This window comes from Parasteatoda tepidariorum, chromosome 3 (genome assembly GCF_982258835.1).
Source record: "Parasteatoda tepidariorum strain Cologne lab strain chromosome 3, Ptep-v5.0, whole genome shotgun sequence".
Lineage (NCBI taxonomy): Eukaryota > Metazoa > Arthropoda > Arachnida > Araneae > Theridiidae > Parasteatoda > Parasteatoda tepidariorum.
Window position 1 is genome coordinate 14,906,052 of NC_141757.1, and position 23,446 is coordinate 14,929,497.

The following is a 23,446-nucleotide window of genomic DNA, read 5'->3' on the forward strand; positions in this document are numbered from 1 at the left end:
GGACAGTGCTTCTTAATTAAAGAGGTTAAAGAATTTATTAAGATCTGATGCTAAATACCTATATAAATAAAATAAAATAAAATAAAATAAAATAAAATAAAATAAAATAAAATAAAATAAAATAAAATAAAATAAAATAAAATAAAAAGCTTTAAAATTTTAATTAGTGAACTTCTACGGCGTTAGATATTAAATGAGATTAGTAACATAGGTTAAAGGAAAAACTGTTATGTAACTTCAGAAAGAAATTAATATGCAAAAAGGTCGTTGGTCGATTAATTACAGGACGCGTAGCGTTTTTGAGAAGTGATTAAAAGGGTTTATTTTTAGTTTATGTTTTTTAAAAGCTATTAAGGTTGTTTATTTTTCAATCAGTGTTAGTAAAAAAGCGCCTAGTTTCTTTTTTTTAAAAATCCAGAATGAGTTTTTTTTTACTTTCCTATGACGACTGTCTTCATTAACTATGCAAAACACGTCGTTTTCTCTGCGGTGTCATTAAAACACAGTCCTTTTTTTTCCTGTCATTTTCCGTATCAAAAGAAAACGTCAATCGTAATTCATTTTGGGTAAACTATTAGGGAGAAAGGAAAGAAAGGAAAGGAAGTCGTTTCGGCTCATTAAATATTCGTTAATCTTGAAAACCAATTCATATTTTTCGATCCATTTCGATTCATTTTCGATCCGGTTGTTGCTAACTAGGGTGAATACATTATTGATGAAAAATTAAATCTCGGTAAAAGATCGGTATAGATCGGTAAAAAAAGATCAAATGCTCCGAAACTGCATTACTTTCCGGTCCCCCTAATATCTGCTGGTTTGCATGAGCATGCACTGAGTTGGATTCGTTGAAAAGTATCCCTGCACTTGCTAATGCAACACACTGCATTTTTGCAAAAAGCTCCCTATTTTAAGCCTGAAATAGAGTTAAAATCCTTCATGCAAAATCTCGAGTTATAAAATTTTAAAAAAGTGGCATTTCAAAGTTCGTTTTTTTTCCAGGAACTATTTAATCGATTTCGTTCAAATTTTGTATTTTGCCATATAAAATTGCATTCTTTAAATGATGTATAAATTTGCATATCTCGCTATTGTTACGTTGGTTCAAAGACGCAAACTACTACTAATCATTTTAACCAGTGATCGTTTATTTTATGCATATATTGTCGAATTAATTTACGTACTTTAACTATTTAAAATACTCAAATTAATAATAATTTAATCAATAACAAATTAAAATAACAAATTAAATTAATTTAATATACTTTGATTTAAAACAAAACTAATTGGCATGGCGAGAACTTACCCATACTGATGTTCATTATAAAAGCTGGTGAGTCTCTAATGACTCGGTTCTACCCTCTCTCTATCGTTTGTTGTCCTTTTTTGATCTTTTATACTATATTTTTTTTTCTATGAAAACTATTGCCAAATTCTGGAAAGGTCTCATAAGAGATCAAACTTAGACTATAGACTTGTGATTAACCCTTTTCGACACGTATTTCTTAACTTTAATCAATAGTGTTTATTTGTATTTGCTAAGGTTCTATGAATGGAAGTCTGCACAGTATTTTAAATCTAATAAATTATTTTGCAATTAACGATAAATCCGTTTTAAATGTTTTATTGTGATTCTGAATTGAGTGACAATAAGCGTCACGATTTGCAATTTACGATAAATCTATTTTAAATGTTTTATTGTGATTCTGCATTAAGTGACGATAAGCGTCACGTTTTGCAATTTACGATAAATCTATTTTAAATGTTTTATTGTGGTTCTGCATTAAGTGACGATAAGCGTCACGTTTTGCAATTTATGATAAATCTATTTTAAATGTTTTATTGTGATTCTGACTTAGGTGACGATAAGCGTCACGTTTTGCAATTTACGATAAATCTATTTTAAATGTTTTATTGTGATTCTGAATTAAGTGACGATAAGCGTCACGTTTTGCAATTTACGATAAATCTATTTTAAATGTTTTATTGTGATTCTGAATTAAGTGACGATAAGCGTTACACTATTCAAAATTTTTCCGACTATTATTAACTAAGATAATAATAAATAATTATTAAAAATTATTTTTCGCATGGAAAAATCTCTCTATAAACGAATTTTATAATTGTGTGCAAAAATGTTTGGATGAGCTCAAAAAGTTCTTGAAATTTGACGAAATAAGCAAAAAGTAAAATTAACATTAAGGGGTCTAAATTTTTGACCTCTTTCCTAACCAAACTATTGGAACCATAGTTACCCCCCTCATTTTTAGGGTTGAAATATTTTACGTCCACTCCCCCCCCCCATATTTTAAGGGTTATGCTGACATTGTATAATATGCATAATATGCATTGTAATATGCATTCATGGTGCTTTGTATTTGTTTTGAAAATTCGTTTTGAATATCTGACTACAAGGATAAAGACTAAAAACAGAAGTGACAGTTTACATATTCGAATTCTGCTGTTAGTCATAAAATATAGGACAGTTAAAAAAAATTTTATATATATATATATATATATATATATATATATATATATATATATATATATATATATATATATATATATATATATATATATATAAATAAATACAAGAAAACACGAAGAAAGTTAAGAAAAATAATAAGTTTCATTTATTCCGCTTAAGCAGCAAGTAAACAGACATTAGATAAGTTCAAAATGAAGAATAAAACAAAGAAAAATTATAGACATATGAAAAAAAGGGGGGGGGGAAATAATAGGTTTGAATAGATGAAATTTTATTTAAAAAACCGGAAAAAAAGATATACTCTTTTCATCAGCCCACACGATTATATCCGCAAAACAGAGTGCTTTCTGATATTGTATCAATAAAGCCAAAGCAAAATATATTGATACAATAGTGTGAGGATACTGTGTGAGGATACAATAGTGTGAGGATATTGATACAATTTTTTATAAAAATTACAAATAAAAAAGATCTCAAAAAGTAAAAATAACATGTAACAACAGAAAATAAAGTAAAATAAGAAGAAAAAACAGTATAAAAGTAGATTATAAAGCGAGTAGCGAAAAAAGAGCAACTTACATGGACGGGAAATTTTTCAAGAATGATTTAAAAATGTTTTCGCAGAAAGATTGCGAAACAATTGAATTAACAATCTTTCTGCGAAAACATTTTCAAGTCATTCTTGACAAATTTCCCGTCCATGTAAGTTTATCTGATTTAGCTACTCGCTTTATAGTCCATTTTTGTGCTGTTTTTTCTTTTTATTTTATTTTATTTTCTGTTTTTACATGTTATTTTTACTTATTTTTACTTTTTGTGTTCTTTTTTATTTGTTGTAACTTTTATAAAAAAATTTTTTTGAGTGCTCCTCACACTATTGTATTAATATATTTTGCTTTGGCTTTATTGATACAATATCAGAAAGCACTCTGTTTTGCAGATATAATCGTGTGGGCTAATGAAAGGATTATATCTTTTTTTTCCGGTTTTTTAAATAAAATTTCATCCTTTTTTTTTAACTGTTCTTTGTTATTTTTTTACCTATTATTCCCCCCCTTTTTTTCCATATGTCTATAATTTTTCTTTGTTTTATTCTTCTACAATGGAAAAGATATTTTTCCTCAAATTGATGGAATATCCCAAGGATCTAATTATTCATCTCTCTTAGCTAATTTTTTTTTGCATTATTATGAAAAAAAATATAATCTTAATATTAAATTTGTTTTTAGATTTATTGATTATTTCATTGTCTTTAATTTTCAAGATTATACTATTTTATTAAATAATATTTACCCAGAGGAATTAATCTTGCTTCGAAATCATGAGGATAATATTAATTTCAATTTTTTGGATTTAGGTATTATAAAAGAAGAAAATATTTGCTTTGCTGATTTATACGATCGAAGAAATTATTTTAATTTTAATATTAATAATATAATTATTTGGAATTCTAATGTTTCTAGGAACGTCTATTTAAATACCACTTTTAATGAAATGAATAGAATTAAAAGAATATGTAGTAATATTTATTTATCCAAAAACCAAATAGATGAACTCTTTCAAAACTTGATAAAAAAAACTATGGATACCCAACTAAAGTAATTAAATTCTATATACGATCATTTTCTGAAATTATTAATTGTCAACTTCGCATATCCATTTTCGGGTCCATTCTTGGTAACTAACAAATAAAACGCACTTCAACACTGCAGTATGAAAGCACTTTAATACAAAACCCCCCTATTTGCGCTTTTTCCTCAATTTGCCCTTTTGGTTTCACATTTTGCAATCTGGCAATCTTGTTACGAAAATATTTTAAATCATTCTTCAAAAGTTTCCCGTTCATGCAAGTTCATTTGAATTAGCTACTCGCTTTATAGATATCATTTCATGTTTTTCTTTATATTTTATTTTCTGTTTTTACGTGATATTTTTACTTATTGTGTTCTATTTTATTTGTTGTAAAATTATTTTTTGAGTGCTCTTCACGCTATTGTATTGATATATTTTGCTTTGGCTATATTTGATACAATATTAGAAAGCACTCCTTTTTGCGTAACTCGTAAAATGAAAGTTCGATATATATATATATATATATATATATATATATATATATATATATATATATATATATATATATATATATATATATATATATATATATATATATATATATATATATATATATATATATATATATATATATATATATATGAATATTTTAGCTCTTGCATAAAAGTAATAATTAGTTTAGTCAAATATTTTGCTTATAATTATCTTTAAAAACTGTAAAATAGTATTTGTAAATTTACTGAAATACACACACATTATTTTTTCAAGCTGAGGACTTGTATTACATTTCGATCAATTAGTTAGTCACAGTCAGTTTTAGATTTCTATCACTACTTCTGTTAAGGTATTTAATCATTCTCCCTTTCAAATTAATTATTTCCTCTATTATATGATGGGCTGATATTTATCACGCGCATGACCTTAAAGATTATGATGCCATAATTATGGAGGAAATGCTTGGATCCGAGCATTTACTTGTAAAAATAGAATAGCGATGTACTGAAGAAACAGTGAAGGCCTACTTGAAAACAGTCGAAAGTTATCTTTTTTTCAATAGAAAGAACAATATTTGCTAGGACAAGCATTCAGAAAGGTATTTAAATTTTTATTTTCAATGTTCGACGTTATTTCTTGTGCAAAAATGCAATTATATCTGTTTAAACCATTTCTTAATGTGACAAGCGTAACAATATGAGTTACATTGTTAAGATTCTTATAAAAAATTGACTGGGATATAATGAAAAAATATGTATTTGCATTTATTTATTTTCATTATAGAATATATCATTTATGCATAAAAATGATTTGTGATAAGAGTAGAATTAGGTAATTATTTACCAAATTTATTTTACTCTGAAAAAAGATACAATTTCGAACAAAAAGATGTAATTTGTGGTCGACTCACACGTAAATTAGTATGCTTTCTAATATAGCATTAATATAGCCAAAGCAAAATATATCATTATAATAGTGTGAAGTTTCTCGATTTGTTTCACTTATTACAAATTATTTTAATTCTCTTTATTTGATTAAAAATAGTACTTAAATGAATGCTTATAGAAACACTAGAATTTCATGTAATTAGTTAATTTATATTGAATTTAATAATTGATTTCTTTTATCTAATAAGTCAACAATGTGGATATTTTCCTCTTTTTTATTACTTCAATCCAAAATAGTAAAAATAATATTATCGTCACGATTACAAAATGGGATTAATTCTTCGGGGAAAAGATTATTTAACAAAATTGTATAAATTTGAAAATTAAGGTTAATTAAATCATAAATAAATCTAAAAACATATTTAATATTAAGAGTATAATTTATTTTCTCTCTCATTAAAGTGAAAAAATATGCAAGCTAGATGCGACGAAAAATTAGATTCCTCTTGTATTCTATCTATTTGAACAAAAAAATGTTTTCCATTGTAAAGATAATTATTAAAAAGACATATATAATTAGAATTTCCCAATAATCAGAGATGCAATTAAGGATAAGTTTATAATCTAACTCAACTAGTAACTAACTTAACTAGTAGTAACTCAAAATGACATCAAAAGGAAAAGAAATCTTGGAAATCAAGAGATTGCATAATTATTGTTAGCTTTTTATACGGGGGTAATTAAAGTTTTTTTTTTGTGAATGCTTAAATGCTCGATCAGTTTTAGAAAAAAAAATGTTGAATTGTTGCTGTTATTGTTATTATTAAATATGGAATTAATTTTAAATTTTTAACCTCTGAACGAAAACAAATTTTTTTAATGATAATATTGTTATTTAAATTACTAAACTTAAAATGTTTACAATTCATTAATTCCTTACTTAAAAGTCCAAAATAGAATTTACGGTAGATTCCATAGTTAATGTTAACCTTGTATATGGGGGTAATAATTTTTTTTTTTTTTTTTGAAGTTGCTAAATTGCTCGATCAGTTTCAGAAAAATTTGATGAATTGTTACTGTTATTAAAAAAGGTTTTCAAATTCCTTCATTATTTAAAAAAGGTTTTTAAATTAGTAATGAACAGGACATTTTCATTCTGTTAACAAACCAGAAGGTAACGAGAATCAAATTGAGATCTTTAGACAAAAGTTATTGAGGTCATTAAAGAAACATTTTAGAATTTTACTGATAGAATGGGTCTATATTTAGGGTCTTTTAAGATTGAAATTTATTAGTTTCAAATTTTATATAATATTTAAATTACCGGTAGTAATATATTTATGATATTTATCAACAAAGTCAAAATATTTCTCTCCATCACAGTGACATTCATAATCGGATATATTCATTTTCTCTAAATTTTTGCTAATAATGAACTATAATATGTAATAAAGAACTATTTTTGCTATAATTAAAAATTGTCCTACCAAGAATTTTATTAGATTTATATCTTTTATTTATGTTAAAATCTTTTACTGGAAACAAATTATTTAACTTGTCAAATATATTATGAAACTTAAACTTAATAAAAATAGGGTTTTGATGGCCGATAAGATATCAAAAGGTTTTTTTTTAATTTGATTAAATTTTACTAATTTTTTTATATTTAATATCATTTACCTTATTGAACTAAAGGGCCTATTTATCATTCATAGAAAAATTTGAGGAATTTATTTAAATATCTGCTTAGGAATTAAAAAAGAGAAAACTTTAGGATTCTGTAGCTAGATTACAAAGCGTGCAGCTCTTTTTCTTCAATTCCAAGCTGACTCCTTACGGAAAATTTTTTTTTTTTAATAAAGTGTTATTCGATATTTTTTTGTTTTCAATGTAAGGGCAATTTCACTTAACTTTCTAAGTTGGCATTTTTTATAATCTAAATTTAGTAAAATTCGTAGCTAACAATTGAAGAAAACAAATATCTCAATTAATGGAGAAAGTTGAATGGATGATGTAAAAAAATATTAACACAAGTGTGCCAAACTTGAAGCGTTAAAATGATATAAAATACTTTTTTTTTCTAGTAGAAAGGCAACAATTTATTCTCGATTTCCAATTTCTGAAATAAATTATGCCTGCTTCAGGAAAAATGCTGCTGCTTGAGAGGCAGTTTGGAATTGAAGCGCTGTAAGTTTTATTATCGTTGCGACGTCCGGTATTTTCGAACTTTCCCCTGCAAATTTGCTTGTATCCTAAAAAAATAAAAGATATATATTTGTTTATAGAAAATTATTAAATCAAAATATATTTTACAATGCATTTATTACAGATTGGATTACTGTAAAATGGCCACCGAGATAATGGATTCTCATTCTCATAATATTACGGTAGATGTAGATTATGTCCTAAAATATGGAGGTAAGTTCCAGTTTACCTTTCTATATAACATATACACACACATATACACTATTGGCCATTAAAATTGCTACACCAAGAAGGATTGCAAATGACAGGATGTTATTTATTAGGCACATACATTATAGTTGGAAAAACAAGTGATTGAATTTTCAGGATATTTGGATGTATAGATCTTGAGAAATCAGTACTCAGAGCAGCCTCCCTTGGTAGAAATAATAGCAGTTATTCTCCTGGGGATCGAGTCGAACAGAGATTGGATAGCATGGACGGGTACAGCATTTTATTCAGCTTCATTATTATGCCACAATTCATCGACCGTAGTGACTGACGAGTGGTGGCACGCCAGTCGTTCGGCAACCATTGACCAGACGTTTTCATTTGGTGAAAGATCAGGAGAACGTGCTGGTCAGAGCAACAGGCAAACATGTTCTGTGTCAAGGAAAGTGAAAACAGTGCTGGCAACATGCTGTCGTGCATTGCCCTGCTGAAACGTAGCGTTATGGAGGCCTCAAAGATAAGGCAGAGAGCAACTGGCCCTAACACATCAGAAATGTAACGGCTGCTGTTCAAAGTCTCGGCAATGCGAACACGGGGTGATAGAGACGTGTATACAATGGCACCCTATAACATTACTCCAGGTGATGGGCCAGTAAGACGATGTCGAATGCAAGCTGCCAATGGACGTTCTCCACGATGTCGCCAAACACTGAGGCTGCCATCATGATGCTGTATACAGAACCTGGATTTGCCTGAGAAGGCGACGTCATGCAATTTCTGCGTCCAGATTCGGGGTTGATTGGAGGCTCTTCTGCCTGTTATGCGGCGTCAAGGGTAGCCGAAGATATGGTCGCCATGCTGCCAGTCAATGCTGCAGCAAACGTCGACGAACTGTTCGTGCAGACACTTGTTGTCTTGCAAATGACCCCACCCCATTTATTGACTCAGAGTTCGTGACGTAGCTGTACGATCCCTTAAGGCCATTTAGACAACAGGTCTGTCTTCTCGGCTGTTAGTGATGGGGCTCTACTGAGATCCTGCATGGCGTTCCATATGACCGTCATGAACTTATCTATTCCATATTCTGCTAACAGTCATGGGATCTCGACCAACGCGAGCAGCAATATTTCGGTAAGATATAAAGCAATCCCGGCAGGCCACTCTATTTACTTCACCAAACTTTAAATTAGTGTTACTATCTCTCTGTCTTATTCTCATTCTATAAAACAGAAATACGCATTACGTTTATTTTAATAGAAAAAAAGAATAGTGCTTGGAGTCCCTCCACGCGGAAGAAGTTAAACTTCGCAACCTGCGACGTTAATTGTAGAAGAATCAGCAGTCGTAGAAGGATCACTAGTTCTATTCAACGAATCTTTTTCCTGATCCGCTCGCTTCCGTGCTCTGTAATCACGGTAATATTGTGCATTTTTCCCTCGTGGACCTCTTGAACCAGTGGAAGTGCTTGTAGTTGCCTTATCGTCTCGCCCTGGAAAATGTATTTGTATTAATAATGTATGTGAATGCATCATAATGTAATTTCAGAAGAGAAAACCTAACAATCAATTGATATTCACAAGAGATTGACATAACCCTAAATCCGTCGTATTGTCCGTGGGATTGTTTTCACTCATTTTTTACAATTGTTATCCACTAAATTTGAAAATAAAAAAATACTATCCTATTAAGTTATATGTGTATGAAAACAAACTAAAAAAATATTTATAGAAAAACAATACTTTTTTTATTATTTTTATGCTACTGATAACCAAAACAATATGGAAATGAATGAGGGAAAACTGGATCCTACCACGTGATTTCCCGGCCAATAAAAATGTAGCGTTAAACGTTTAACCCAACCTTGTTGGAAGTCGCATAAGAAGTATAACTTCAAAAAAAAAACTGATAAAATTTCTTTTTCGCGTTGGCAACAAAGGATTGAAGACAGCCGAACTCGAAGAGCACAAAAATATATATGAATCAAAAGTTTCACAGGATGTATATGTTACCTAGTTTTAGAACTTTACTTTAAAAACGAATAACGCGATATATATACGAAACAGGGTAAAAATACGTTAATTAAGCGAGCGTAAATTGCGATGCAATCTAGCAAGCGGTAGGGGGTTCTAGTATTATATGAGACACTACATAATAGATACTATTATAATAAAAACACTATTGTTTAAAGTTACGTTAATTTTCAATATATTGAATGCCACGAATTCCGCATCCGGCTTGCACCGACCACAGTGCTGACGTGAAATATCCTCAGTGGTAGACAGATCATGGGTTAGAGTTCCCATGCCGTCATTCTAACCGTGGGAAGTTTTAGTGGTCTTCCTCTTCAAATAACGCAAATGCGGGTTAGTTTCATCAAAAGTCCTCCACGAAGGCGACATTTCTCCTAACACTTGATCCAGGAGTTCCCTTGTCTTCTGTATTGGGTTCAAAATTACAAGGCAACGGAGTTGAACATTAGTTGTCGTATACCCAAAAATTGGGTCTGCTGTTCAGCGACGCTTATAGAGTAAAATATTAAATGCCACGCTGCTCATCGGTAACAAAATTAGTATAAAACTAAAAATTCATTATTAAGTGTGTAAAAATTAAGATAAAACTAAAAAAAAATGTCATAGTTATTAAGTAATTACTGAAAATTTATTAAAAATTTAATTGATTTTTATTTATTACAAATACTTTAATTTTTATGTTAATCTGTCAGTGGTGTGCTACGATTTGCTATATCACAATACTAGCACTAATAAACAGCGCGTATGGCAGGACGGGGATTTAATTAAGAAAACGAGCGGAGTTCAATGTGTTAAAACTTATTTATGATTATAGAAAATTTAATAAAAGTCAAATATTTAAATTTCCTAAGCGTAAAACCAACTTTGTGATTTTTAGATCCACGAGTAATTTCTTATCCTTTGATGGATTCACCATACAAGACATACGCAGGTGTTATCATTTTTCTTATTTATATCAAAATAATTGGACCTAAGATGATGAAAAACAGGAATCCATATGATTTAAGAACACCGATGCTTCTTTACAACATTGTTCTTGTAGCTTTAAGTGGATGGATGTTTTATAGGGTGAGTAAATTGGTCTTTATTTTATTTTTAATTCAGTGTCATTTTGTCACTGTCTGAAAGATATTTTGGCATAATTCTTTTAAACTACATTTTATTTTATTTTATATATTTTATAACCGTCGTTGAACAGCCGACCCAATTTTTGGGTTTAAGACTACTAATGTTCAACTCCGTAGCCTTGTAATTTTGAACCCGATTCAGAAGACAAGGGAATTTCTCGATCAAGTATTGGGAGAAGTTTGCCTTCGTGGAGGACTTTTTCGATGGAACTAACCCGAATTTACGTTACATGGAGAGGAAGATCACGAAAATCTCCCACGGTCAGCCTGATGGTAACGGGACTCTCATCCATGATCTGTCTACCACTGAAGATATTTCACGTCAGCACTGTGGTCGGTGCAAGCCGGATGCAGATTTCGTATCGACCAGCCATCGCCGGGATCGAACCCTGGTTCACCTCATTGGAAGGCGGACGCTCCATCCCCTGAGCCATCGCGGATCTTTTAAATTTTATCTCGCTGCTTTTTAAACAACATAAGGATTAGTTGATGGATTTTTAAATTACATAATTTGGTACTTGTACTTTAAGAAGAAGACACACGTGATCTATGACGTCAGCATCATCTGATCGTTTATAAACAAAATGGCGTGATAAAGTCGAGCCAAGTTTTTTCACATAAGTTGGAATATTAATAAACACAAAGTTAATTAAATACAGCGACGCATCGCACATCGAATTTGTTAAAGTATAATTATTTCTCTTCTACGTCTCTTACTTAAATAAGATTTGTTTTTTGGCTATGCATTTTATTGTAACCATGACATATGTTCTGTGTACCTGGCAACTTCGATGCATAATTAGTTTGTTTTTGTTCTGCATGGTATCGTACCTGTCTTTGTGTTAAGTAAGAAATATTCAGTGAAAGAAATGAAATCTTTGTGAAAGAATCTTTGTTAAAGAAATTTAAGTGTGACACTTAAGACAACTGGTACTTGGTGGGCTTGGCTTAATCGAAATAGAATGGAAAGAACAGTTGCTAATGTAAACAAATGCCACGTTTCAATAACCTATAAGGATCAAGGTACCCATACTACATCAACAGCAGGCATACCATTGGATTTCCTGTGGTGTTAGAGAAACTGTTGAGAAAAAAAAATTAATAAATTTATTTTGAGAGCTGTATATTTGAAAATTTTATGTTGGAATGTTATGTGGTTTCAGTAATTTTACAGTTGTGTGTATTTTTATTTTGTCAAGTCTATTATCAGCAATAATTAAAATATATTTATTTGTTTATTTATTCAAATGGATAATTCAGCTTTCTACAATTTTATCCAAAAGGAAATAAGAATTTTCATACTTTTTTAGAATTATTTGCCTTTCTGAAATTTCGTCTTGTAAAATTTTATGTCTCTTACCCTATTTGGTGATAAATATGGCAAGTCTGACTTTATACATAGTACTATTTATACAATTTCCTTTTAGAAATTTAAACTTACATACTATTAATAGAATTAAAGTTATGTAGAAAATATACAACCCTTGACCATATTATAAGACGCACTATAAGATTCTATGTAAAATTATAATTATCAGGTGATACTGTACAGCTTTATTATTTTTACTCGGATGAAACCGGTTTGCATTTGTTTACCGTCCTGTATCAATTGGTTAACATTGTAATGCAATACGTTAAAAATAAATACTCATAGGAAGTATATAAGTATATGAAAGAATCTCCTGAATAAAAACCCATTACATGTATGTTTAATTATTTAAGCATTGTCTATAAACTGGTGCAAATCATGTAATTATTAAAAAACTACAGTGTGTCTACTAATTTGATCTAATTATTATAATATACTAATATAGTGCTTGATATAATAAATATTCTATATTTATATAATATTGTATATCGTCTAATTTATCCTATAGTTGAATTTATATTATTTATCGTCTAATTTAACCAATTGATACACAGACTTAAACAAGTGCAAACCGGTTTCTGTCACATAAAAACAATGAAGCTGTATACTATCACCTGATAATTAAGATTTTACATAGAATTTTATAGTGCGTCTAATAATTTGTTCAGTGACTGTATCTGTTTGGAATATATAAAAATAATACTGATTATGGAAACATACATGACAATATTCATGGTATCTGGCAAAAAGTGTATCAACTAAAAATAATTGAGAAAAAAAAAGAACTTGAAGAGAAACACATGTTCAATAATTTTTAAAGGTTACTTATTCTCATACAAAAAGAAATGTTTAAGTTTTAAATGACACCGAAGTTTGTGAACTATAGCCTTATCAAAAAGGTAAACGCGTGCGCTGATTTAAAAAAAAATATTCGTCTTTAAAAATATTTTTGAAATAAAAACTAAAAATATTGTTCGCAATCTTGGAAATATAATGTTCCTAGTATTTGTTTGGTCAGTCGTAAATTTAGTACCTTTTATGTAAATTTTAGTTTCCAAACTTACGACCACATATTTTCGTATCTATAGAGTATTTGATACTTTTCCGTTAGCTTGTCACAAATGTTGCCAATTGTGAACAAGACGCGAGCCAAGTCGCAAAGAGAAGCGAATGACAAAACAGTCAACGGAATAAAAGTCTAAAGCTCTTCAACTATAAACAAATATTTATTAATAGTAAGCAGAACAAGTTCAACTGTAAACAAATATTAATGAATTGTAAACAAAACAGTTTTATCCCCAAAGAATTCTTACAATAGAGCACATGGCACCAAGCTAACATTTCCCATATGGTAGTAAGAAATTTGGCGCAATTCTACATTTCTCGGCGATTATTTGCTTGCGCCAGGCTCAGGGAGAAGTCCCGAACATTTTAAGTGAATTGAAAAAAATTTCTACTAAGTTATTAAATTCGTTTTCTTAAAGATAATTTCACAAAAAAAAATAATTTTAATAAGTATTTATTATTTTTAATTATGTTACATGATAATAGTCGAAACATTTTTCAATAACAAAATACTCATATTTTTTAATTATTTTAAAGAATTCATTTTTGTGTGGCGAAATACAAAATTTGAGCGAAATCGGTCAAGTAAGCCACTATTAGGAGAAAATACGTTTTGTGTCTGATTTCGCAATTTAAAATGTCGTCTGCTCTAACTAGTTAGCATATTTGTATCGCTTGAAGTTCTCGAAACATTGAGTCCAAATAGATGGAAATCCAATCACTAGATCAAAAGTTATTCACGGCGTTTCATTTTTTTTTTGTGCAGTGAAAACGTCTTATTTTATTTAGCAATTTATATTAGTGTATGGAACACTTCTTAATTTATGAAATTTTTCTTGCAGTTTGCTGCTTACGGCTGGTTTAATAACTTCAACTGGATATGCGAACCTATGGATTTTTCGAATGATGATGCTGCTGTCAAAGTTGGTGATTTTAATATATTTTAGAAACTCAAGATATGTGTGGGGAATTAAGTTTAGATTATGTCAACCTTCATTTATCAAAAGGTACCTCATGATAGAATCAAGTCAACATGTCTTATATACTAGTGAATTGGTATTTAATATTTATAGTGGTAGTTACGCCACATTACTCCCCTTCCAGAATTTTATCTGTAATAGAATTCGATGAACAGATACCACTAGTTGATTAATGCTGTTTATTTATTAAATTTAATTTTTGCTCATTAAATTTTATTTTTTTCTTCCAAGCATTTCGCTCATTATTATTTATTAACCGGGAGACTTTATTTACTTCACCGGACTTCTTTTTTTTTGGAGCAGTATATATATATATATATATATATATATATATATATATATATATATATATATTTAGAGCAAGTCAACTGTTTTAATGTGGTTTCATCAATCAATATTGACAATTTCTTATCACGTCCGGGTCACCAATGTGGGGAATTAAGTTTAGACTATGTCAACCTTCATCTATCAAAAGGTACCTCATGATAGAATCAAGTTAACATGTCTTATATACTAGTGAATTGGTATTTAATATTTATAGTGGTAGTTACGCCATATATGCTCACTCAAAAAATTCTGATTTTTGCCATTGTCAAAATGGGTCATTGGTTGGATTTGATGGCGTCTACACACTTTTCAACTGTGTTCAAGAGTAAAAGTAAACAGTGCGCATGCGTCGTCATTGCATGCGTTGCTAGGGCAACCGCTGCTGTTTTTCTTTTTATTTTCACTAGCAGGCATTTTTAATGTATTTACATAATAATAATTTAAAGTATTTTTATATTCTTTTTATTATTTTAATTTTAATAATATTATTTTAATTTATTTTAAGTATAATTACTGGCCTGAGGGTGATTTTATTCTGAATACGAATGCTGAAGAAGGAAATGTATTTCGTGACGTCTTGAAACACGTACTACATAGGCAGGATTTGAAAATCAATCCGATGACAAACATCAATTGAGACAGTTTTTGCGACCCATGATTTGAAATGTTGTGTCGTTTAACGGAGTCAATCTAGAAAGAAAAAGCATTTGACCAATGAGTGACCAGTGATCGTCATAAGGCTATCACAACTTTTTTGTTGATTTTCTTTTTTTTTTTAAAGTATAACCTAGTAGAAAAGTGCCCCGAATAGCTGTGTTGAAACACATATCAACAAGGCTTGTTTTTAGTTCAGTGCCTGGAAAATTGTTCCGAACTGGTTTAAACTCCATTTAGTAAGCTGATTTTAAAAATAAAACAAATTTTCTCTTTGAGCTTCAAAGCTGCAAGATACGCGATGATAATTTGAGATCCAAGTAGGGGAGAGTCGGGTTGCCCCGCCCAGCTGGTACCCCCGCCCACTGTCAATTTCATATGCATAGAATATTTTTTCAAGTCAATGGGCCATTCAACATTAATTGTTACATTAAAAAAAGTTTATTTTCAAAGTTTCAAGCATTTATGCAGCTGTTAACGTGGTAAACAATAGTTTTGAAAATATGTTGAATACAGTAGTTATGAGATTAAGAAAAATTGGTTGAATGTTTCGATTAAACTTCATTTTAATACTAAAATAATAATTTTTTCTATACGTACAGCATTAAAGTATGCAGTCTTAAGTTTAATTTGCGCAAAGAAAGAAGCCAATATGTGAAAAATTCGAGTAATTACAAATTTACAAAAAAATTGGATTTCGGGTAGCCCCGCTCACATGAATGTCGGGTATCACCGCCCAATTTTATTTCGTCGATAAATCTACGGTTGCAAAGATTATTATTTTATTGCTTCAAATTTGAATGTTATATGCATTTTTAACAACAAATATATGTTTTAATATTATATGAAACATAAATTTATATATTTAAAAATGAAAAATTAAATATTTTTAAAATGTAATTGATATATCCAAATTAAATTTAATATCAGGAAATCATAAATATTATGATAAGCTATTTGTTTACTTATTTCACTTATTTGTGAACGAATCAATCTACAGAAGCATTTGAATGCAATCAAAATACAAAGTGAATTTGTAATTTTATAAGAAGTATTTTATATTAAGTTTATAAGAAGAGATCAACCAAATAAGTTTATATTGAAAAACAACTATTGTTATTAATTATTGTTACTTAAATTAAATTATTTTCGTTAAATATTTAATATAAATATATATTAATATTATAATATATTAATATACATTAATAATGATAAAAAGTATGACATTTGTTGTTATTAAATGATAGAATTCACTAAAAGTATATAAATATGCAATAAATAAAATAATTTTGTGATAAAAATGATAAACGAGGTTTACCTATTGTCAATACATTGGTCATTTTCATTTACACCTGAAAAAATAGTCATAAAACATAATTTTTGTAACTGAGCGGGGCTACCCGACACATTTTGAAAAGAGCTGAAAAGCATGTTTTTTTAAATTTCTATTTAAGTAAAACTATTCTTTTTTCGGTTTATTCTTTTTGTATTATTTAATTAGATGATAAAACAATAGAAACATACAAAAATATTGATTATTACTCAATATTATACAGAAATATAAGCAATACTCCTTAAGTGAGCGGGGCTGGCCCACTCTCCCCTATAATTTTTTGATGGGTAAAATTACTTATAGTTTTTTATTAAAATTATTTTAAATTTATTTTGAAAACCTTTCAAAACGCACACTTGTGAAAATAAAAAGAAATTATTCTAACCGGAGTGGAACATTTATTAATATGTGTTTCTTCCAGAAATTTAATTCCAATTTATCTGATTTCTCCTAGTTGACATTTATATCTTTTATCCACATGTTGATTTTTTAAAACTACAGCAAAGTTTGATGCGCTTCTCTTAAATGCTTCATAATTAATTTTAGAAGTTTAAATTTTCGTTTTTCACATATGTCTCTAAGCAGACGATTTCAGATCATTCATTACTGCGTTGTATATATCGGCTCAGTATTTGAGTGATTAAGTTTACGTTCTTGTGGAAAAGTAGTTTACAGATGAGTATCAGTAAACATTTACCCGATATTCGGGTATTGTATACAAAGGTCCCGGCATTGTAGACAAGGCCTGCATTTCGTATATTTCAACTTTGCATATGTAGAAACTGTATGAGATATTTAATTTACCATTAAAATATTATTATCATTTTTTTAGATGCTTGAAGCCTTTTACGTCTTCTATATATCAAAATACATTGAATTTCTAGACACAGTAAGTATTTCGTCAAAATATATTGTCTAAAATTGTCTTGTGTCTCATGAAACTGAAGTTTTTTCTTCTTTTTTTTGTATTTTTCTTGTTTGTATTTTTACTAAGCTTACACGTAAAATACTGCATTTTTCCTAAAAAAAAATTCTATTTATAGTAAACATTTCTAGTATATTTTTTTTGATCTTGTTTACTTTTTAAATTTTTAATATACAGTCCTTGGCCAAATTTGTGACGCACTATGAGATTCTATATAAACTCGTAATTACCAGGTGATACTATACAGCTTTATTGTTCTTACGCGGATGTAACTGGTTTGCACTTGTTTACGTTCGTGTATCGGTTGCTTAACATTGTAATACAATACGCTGAAAATAAATATAAATAGGAAGTACATGAGAAATCTCCTAAATAAAAACTTATTACAGGTATGTTTAAATACAAAAGTATTGCATATAAACTCGTGGAAAACATATAATTATTAAAAAAACTACAGAGCGTGTAATAATTTCGTCTAATTATTATAATATACTAATATAATACCTGATATAACAAATATTCTATGTTTATATAATATATATCGCCTAATTTATCTAATCTTCGAATTTATATTATATATCGTCTAATTTAACCAATTGATACACGAACGTAAACAAGTGCAAACCGGTTTCAGTCGCGTACAAACAATAAAACTGTTTAGCATCACCTGATGATTAATATTTTACATAGAATCTTATAGTACGCCTAATAATTCGCCCAGGGGCTGTAATATATTAAGGAGGTTTATTATATTATGATGATTATAAACACGCACATGCACCGAAGAGCCATAACATTATGACTACCCTGCTAATAACATGTAGGACCACCTTTAGCCCTCAAGACATCTAGCATCTGCCGTGGCATTGATTCCACAAGGTGCTGATAGGTAGTCTGAGGTATCTAGTACCAAGCGCTCACCAACTGGTTCTGCAATTCCCTCACATTGCGAGGGGGAAACGTGGCAGCACGAATTTGGTTTTCAATGTAGGACCAAAAATGATCTATTGGATTAAGGTCAGGTGAATTTGGGGGCCATGACATGACTTGAAAGTCACTGGAATGTTCCTCGACGATTCGACCCTTATGACATGGTGCATTATCCTGTTGGTAAACACTATCCCTCGCAGGAAAAACTGTTGCCATGAATGGGTGAACCTGGTCTGCAACTATATTTAAGTAGTTTACAGACGTCAGGGATTGTTCTATGAGGATTATGGGTCCTAATGTGCCCCATGAAAACATTGTTCCTGGGCGAGAAACCATGAATACCTGGGCGAGCCCAGTGTTATAGATGGAGGGTGGTCATAATGCAATGGCTCTTCTGTGTATATGTTTTAACATTTATCTGTAATCTTTCTGGGACTTTTTGTTTAACTGCTCTTAACAACAATGACTTAACTTTAAATTTTTTTCTTGATTTGCAGATATTTTTTGTTCTTCGGAAAAAGAATTCTCAAATTACATTTTTGCATCTATTTCATCACGCGATTATGCCAATTACAACTTGGCATTTCGTTAAATATGGTTGTGGTAAGTTGAGTTACTTACTTTTTTTAAAAAAAATAAATTTAAATGTTTTGCGTCATACGCTTTAAAAGTATAATACATTATTTTTAAGTGATTAATGGCGACTCGATAAATTCATGAAAATGCAATTTATTCAATAAAACAGTACTCTTCTCTCGTCCTAACTAGTCCTAGTAGTTCAAACAACATACATGTTTATAAATTACTTATTTTCAAAAATTCTTGTCATTAGTGCTAAAACATTAACCAATGATCCACGCGTCACGACCAAACACCAGAGGCAGTCTAAATGGAGAGTAGTTAGGAGAATAAAGAGGATGATGTAACATTTCCCATCCAATGTGTGTTTGTCAATTATTTACTCGCTTCTGCCGTATGAGTTCAGTCCTTTTTCTTAAAGGTGATAATTTCTATCCTGTATTTTAATGCTGATCGTTTATGACCTAGTGCAAGTGCAAGTTTTCTAATTAGGTCAAGTGCACCTCAACAATAATGGCTTCGACAGCTTCTAAATTTAAAGAGAATAGAAGCAATGCTAGTCATCATAGATGTAGTGTAAGATGGATCAGACTTTTTCTTGTTTTTAGAAAACTGCTCGTTTAGTTTAATTTTTATGCATATATGCATATTTTTTTAAAGTATTTATATTGAGCCACGATGGCTCAGGGGATAGAGCTTTTGCCTTTCAATGAGGTGAGCCGGGGCTCGATCCCGGCGAGGGCTGGTCGATACGAATTCCGCATCCGGCTTGCACCGACCACAGTGCTGACGTGAAATATCCTCAGTGGTAGACGGATCATGAGTAAGAGTCCCCTTGCCGCTAGTCTAACTGTGGGAGGTTCTCGTGGTCTTCCTCCCCATGTAACGCTAATGCGGGTAAGCTCCATCAAGAAGTTCTCCACGAAGGCAAATTTCTCCCAATACTCGATCCAGGAGTTTCCTTGTCTTCTAGATTGGGTTCAAAATTACAAGGTTACGGAGTTGAACAGTAGTAGTCGTAAACCCAAAAATTGGGTCAGCTGTTCAAAGATGGTTATAAAATAAAATAAAATAAAAAGTATTTATATTTATATACAAATATCTGAATAAAATTTAAAATAAAAGAACAGTAATAATAAAAAAATGTGTGCTCTACGCCTAAGCTGATTTTTGATAAGCATTTCTTTCCATTTTTTTTTCTGTAATTTTATAAAAATCATCTCAGAAAAAACTATGTTATACTATATAAACCAATGCTATACTTATAAATTACAATGTTAACTTTAATAACTCATAAGGGTATAGAATTTTATAATAGAAAATGACAAAAAAAATTTTTTTTGACCTTAAAACATTATTATTATTATTATTTTTTAAAAAAAACTGAAATTTATAGTTAAAAAAATAAGTACCAAAACAATTGTATTGTGTAACTAGTGTTTAAAGACGATGCTAAAATTAAAAGCTCCCGCCATGATAAATAACTGTAAAAATTCTGTAATATTCATAATTACAACATTACCTTCTTAATTTCAAAACATCACTGCTATATTGCCGTGCAATTGAAAAAAACAACGTTATTGCTTCACGATTGATTCCGAGATGTACGCTAAAACAAAATTTCAAACGACTAATAAAATAAAACTTATTGAAATTTTTTTATTTTTTTGTATTATGTAGCTTACCATACAAAGATGTCAAATATATAAAAATCTCAATTTCGAATTTTATGTTGCTTACGTTGATTTTTCAATTGCACAGCAGTATAATTCTAAACTAAGAGGCCTACAGCGCAGCTTTCAGGAGAACTCCGCCAGACATCAGTCTCGCGTAGTGGCGGGTGCCATGGTTACGAGGAAAAGTCACTTCGAATAGGGGTGTGGGGTGAATAGTTTTGTCTTGATCTTAGCATAGGTCAACGTGAGTAAACTAATCGACACCTTCATTCCTCCATTGCACCCCCATTTGAAATGAGCTCTTGCTCGTTACCATAGCAACAGACTTTTTGTCTGGAGGAGTTCTCCTCAAAGCCGCACTGTAGTTATAGTACTCTGCTCAAGAAAAACTGATATTGTGTAGAAGCAATAAATTAATACTATCAGAGGAATCTCATGATAGACAATGTAGATTTTGCGTACAAAGAAAAATATTAAAATCTACCATTGAAAATGTTTTATTTTTCAGGAGGTTATGTAACAGTTTTACCATTAACTAATACTTTTGCACACATTGTGATGTACTCTTATTATCTCTTGTCTTCCCTTGGTCCTTCAGTTCAGAAGTATATCTGGTGGAAAAGACACGTGACAAACGTACAGATGGTATGATATTTTCGGCTGTTCATTCGTTTTTTTATTTTTGGTAATCTTAAGAAGATGCTATACCGTTCAATTAAAAAGGCGTTATAATTGTTCCAACTTGTTTTAAAACGAGCATTTTGTGGGTATACAATCGATGTTTTGCTTTTAAGGATATTTTTTATTTGTAGTTAAAACAAAACATTTTTAATGGATTTACAACATCTTTCTCTTAAAATTGCTCTTTTTGATCAGATTATTATTTTTTTTGTCTTATGCCTATTTAGGCAGAGGAGGTGCGATTGTTCTTGTTTTCAGTGGCGCCATCTATGGCCAAGAATTCGATTTCTGCCACACCATTCATTCAACCACAAACCCGCTTATAGGGCGGGTCACATTCACACACATTCACGCACACAAAGGAGAAAGGTCACAGAACACACAGAGAGAAAGAAACATCCATGCCTTGCCCGGGAATCGAACCCAGAACCTTTCTGATGCAAGGACAGTTCTTTCCCCCCTACACAGGCTGGTCGGCTTTTGATCAGATTAATTACTGAGTAAAGTTTAAGCTCAGAAAAATGTAATTCTTACAAAAAATAAGGTGTTTTTGATGTTGTATTGAGGTTGACCGGTGTAAAAAAAATATACGGCAAAACCCCGACTTTATATATTATTAAGGTAATAGTGAATGTTATAACACATTAAAAAATTGTGTTTAAAATATTTAATTAGAGGAATGAAGATTTCTCATCGTTTTACCATTAATTAATAATCTTTAATTAGGTTTCAAGTCCGATAGTTAAATTTGTTAATTTAAAAATAGTTAAATTTAAAAAGATACTAATACAATATTTTATAAATGCTCTTTCCGTAGTTTATTTAAAGTATTGTTAATAGAAATATTATATCCCTTACAAAAAATAACGTATTTTTGAGGTTGAAAGACGTAAAAAAAATACACATGAGGAAGAAAATCAGGTTATCTTTTGCAAGAAAAATAAACTGGTCCATAAACCTCAATTTCACCCTCATTTACACCTCATAAAATCACTAAGGTGATCAACCTCAAGTGTGAATGAAACAACTTCATACACCTTGTTTATAAACTCTGAGAGATGATTTTTTAAAAGTTACTTTTGATGTCAACTTCAAATCAAATGTAAATCAGCCTTAACATCCCAAAAGAATCTCAAAACACCTTACATTTTTGTAAAGGAAGTCGCCCATGCTGAATTAAAAGCCAAAAGCTCCGATTTTAAAATTTTTTTTTTCTCTTTTAGATCCAGTTTATAGTGATAATGGCAACGACTGGATTGGCGATGATAATACGCCCCGAAAATTGCAATCTGAGATTTTTTACAGCTATATTTGGATTCCTGCACGGACTTGTTTTCTTTTGTCTTTTTACCCCTTTCTACATCAATCAATACATGAAAAAGAAGGAAACGAAGTGAAATATAACACCTAGGTACAAATTGCAACTTTCTTTTTTAGTGTATAAAAAATTAGAATTGAAATAAAAAGAAATAAATAAAAATATTTATTTATTGTACTTTGAATTCACTCAATCGCAAAACGATTCATATAACACTATGGCTTTATACAAGATTAATCTGAGTTAAAATTTCCAACTGTTACAAATCTGTTACTTAACCTCAAAAGCTTAAAAACTGGTTGTAAAAACATTTCGTATTCTTTTTTTTGTTGTTCATTCAGATCATTTGCTGTTCAGGATTTAAGTAATCATCCGCGAATGCATGTAGTTCCGTTTGTATTCTTTTTTTTCGCCAGAATAGACTATTCTAGAATACGATTTTTACTCCGTTGCAAGTTAAGAAAAGACCATAGCTGTTCAGGATTTAAGTAATCATCCGCGAATGCATATAGTTCGTTTGTATTCTTTTTTTTCTCGCCAGAATAGACTATTATAGACTACGATTTTTACTCCGTTGCAAGTTAAGAAAAGACCATAG

At 30.1% G+C, this 23,446-nt stretch overlaps 1 protein-coding gene across 3 annotated transcripts; it reads left to right on the forward strand.

Annotated features, from left to right (window-relative positions):
- The first annotated feature begins 5,011 nt into the window (after positions 1–5,011).
- On the forward strand, positions 5,012–23,025 carry LOC147812972 (very long chain fatty acid elongase 7-like). Of its 3 annotated transcripts, XM_087158849.1 has the most exons (8): positions 5,012–5,150; positions 7,769–7,857; positions 10,762–10,952; positions 14,288–14,368; positions 17,572–17,628; positions 19,092–19,197; positions 21,358–21,494; positions 22,754–23,025. In XM_087158849.1, exons 2-8 carry the CDS (start codon positions 7,785–7,787, stop codon positions 22,925–22,927), a joined length of 819 nt encoding a protein of 272 aa, XP_087014975.1. In that variant the 5' UTR covers positions 5,012–5,150; positions 7,769–7,784; the 3' UTR covers positions 22,928–23,025. The 3 variants fall into 3 exon arrangements, with proteins under 3 accessions (XP_087014975.1, XP_087014976.1, XP_087014977.1); XM_087158850.1 differs by lacking the exon at positions 14,288–14,368; XM_087158851.1 differs by lacking the exon at positions 10,762–10,952 and having other exon boundaries at positions 5,031–5,150.
- Positions 23,026–23,446: the final 421 nt, after the last annotated feature.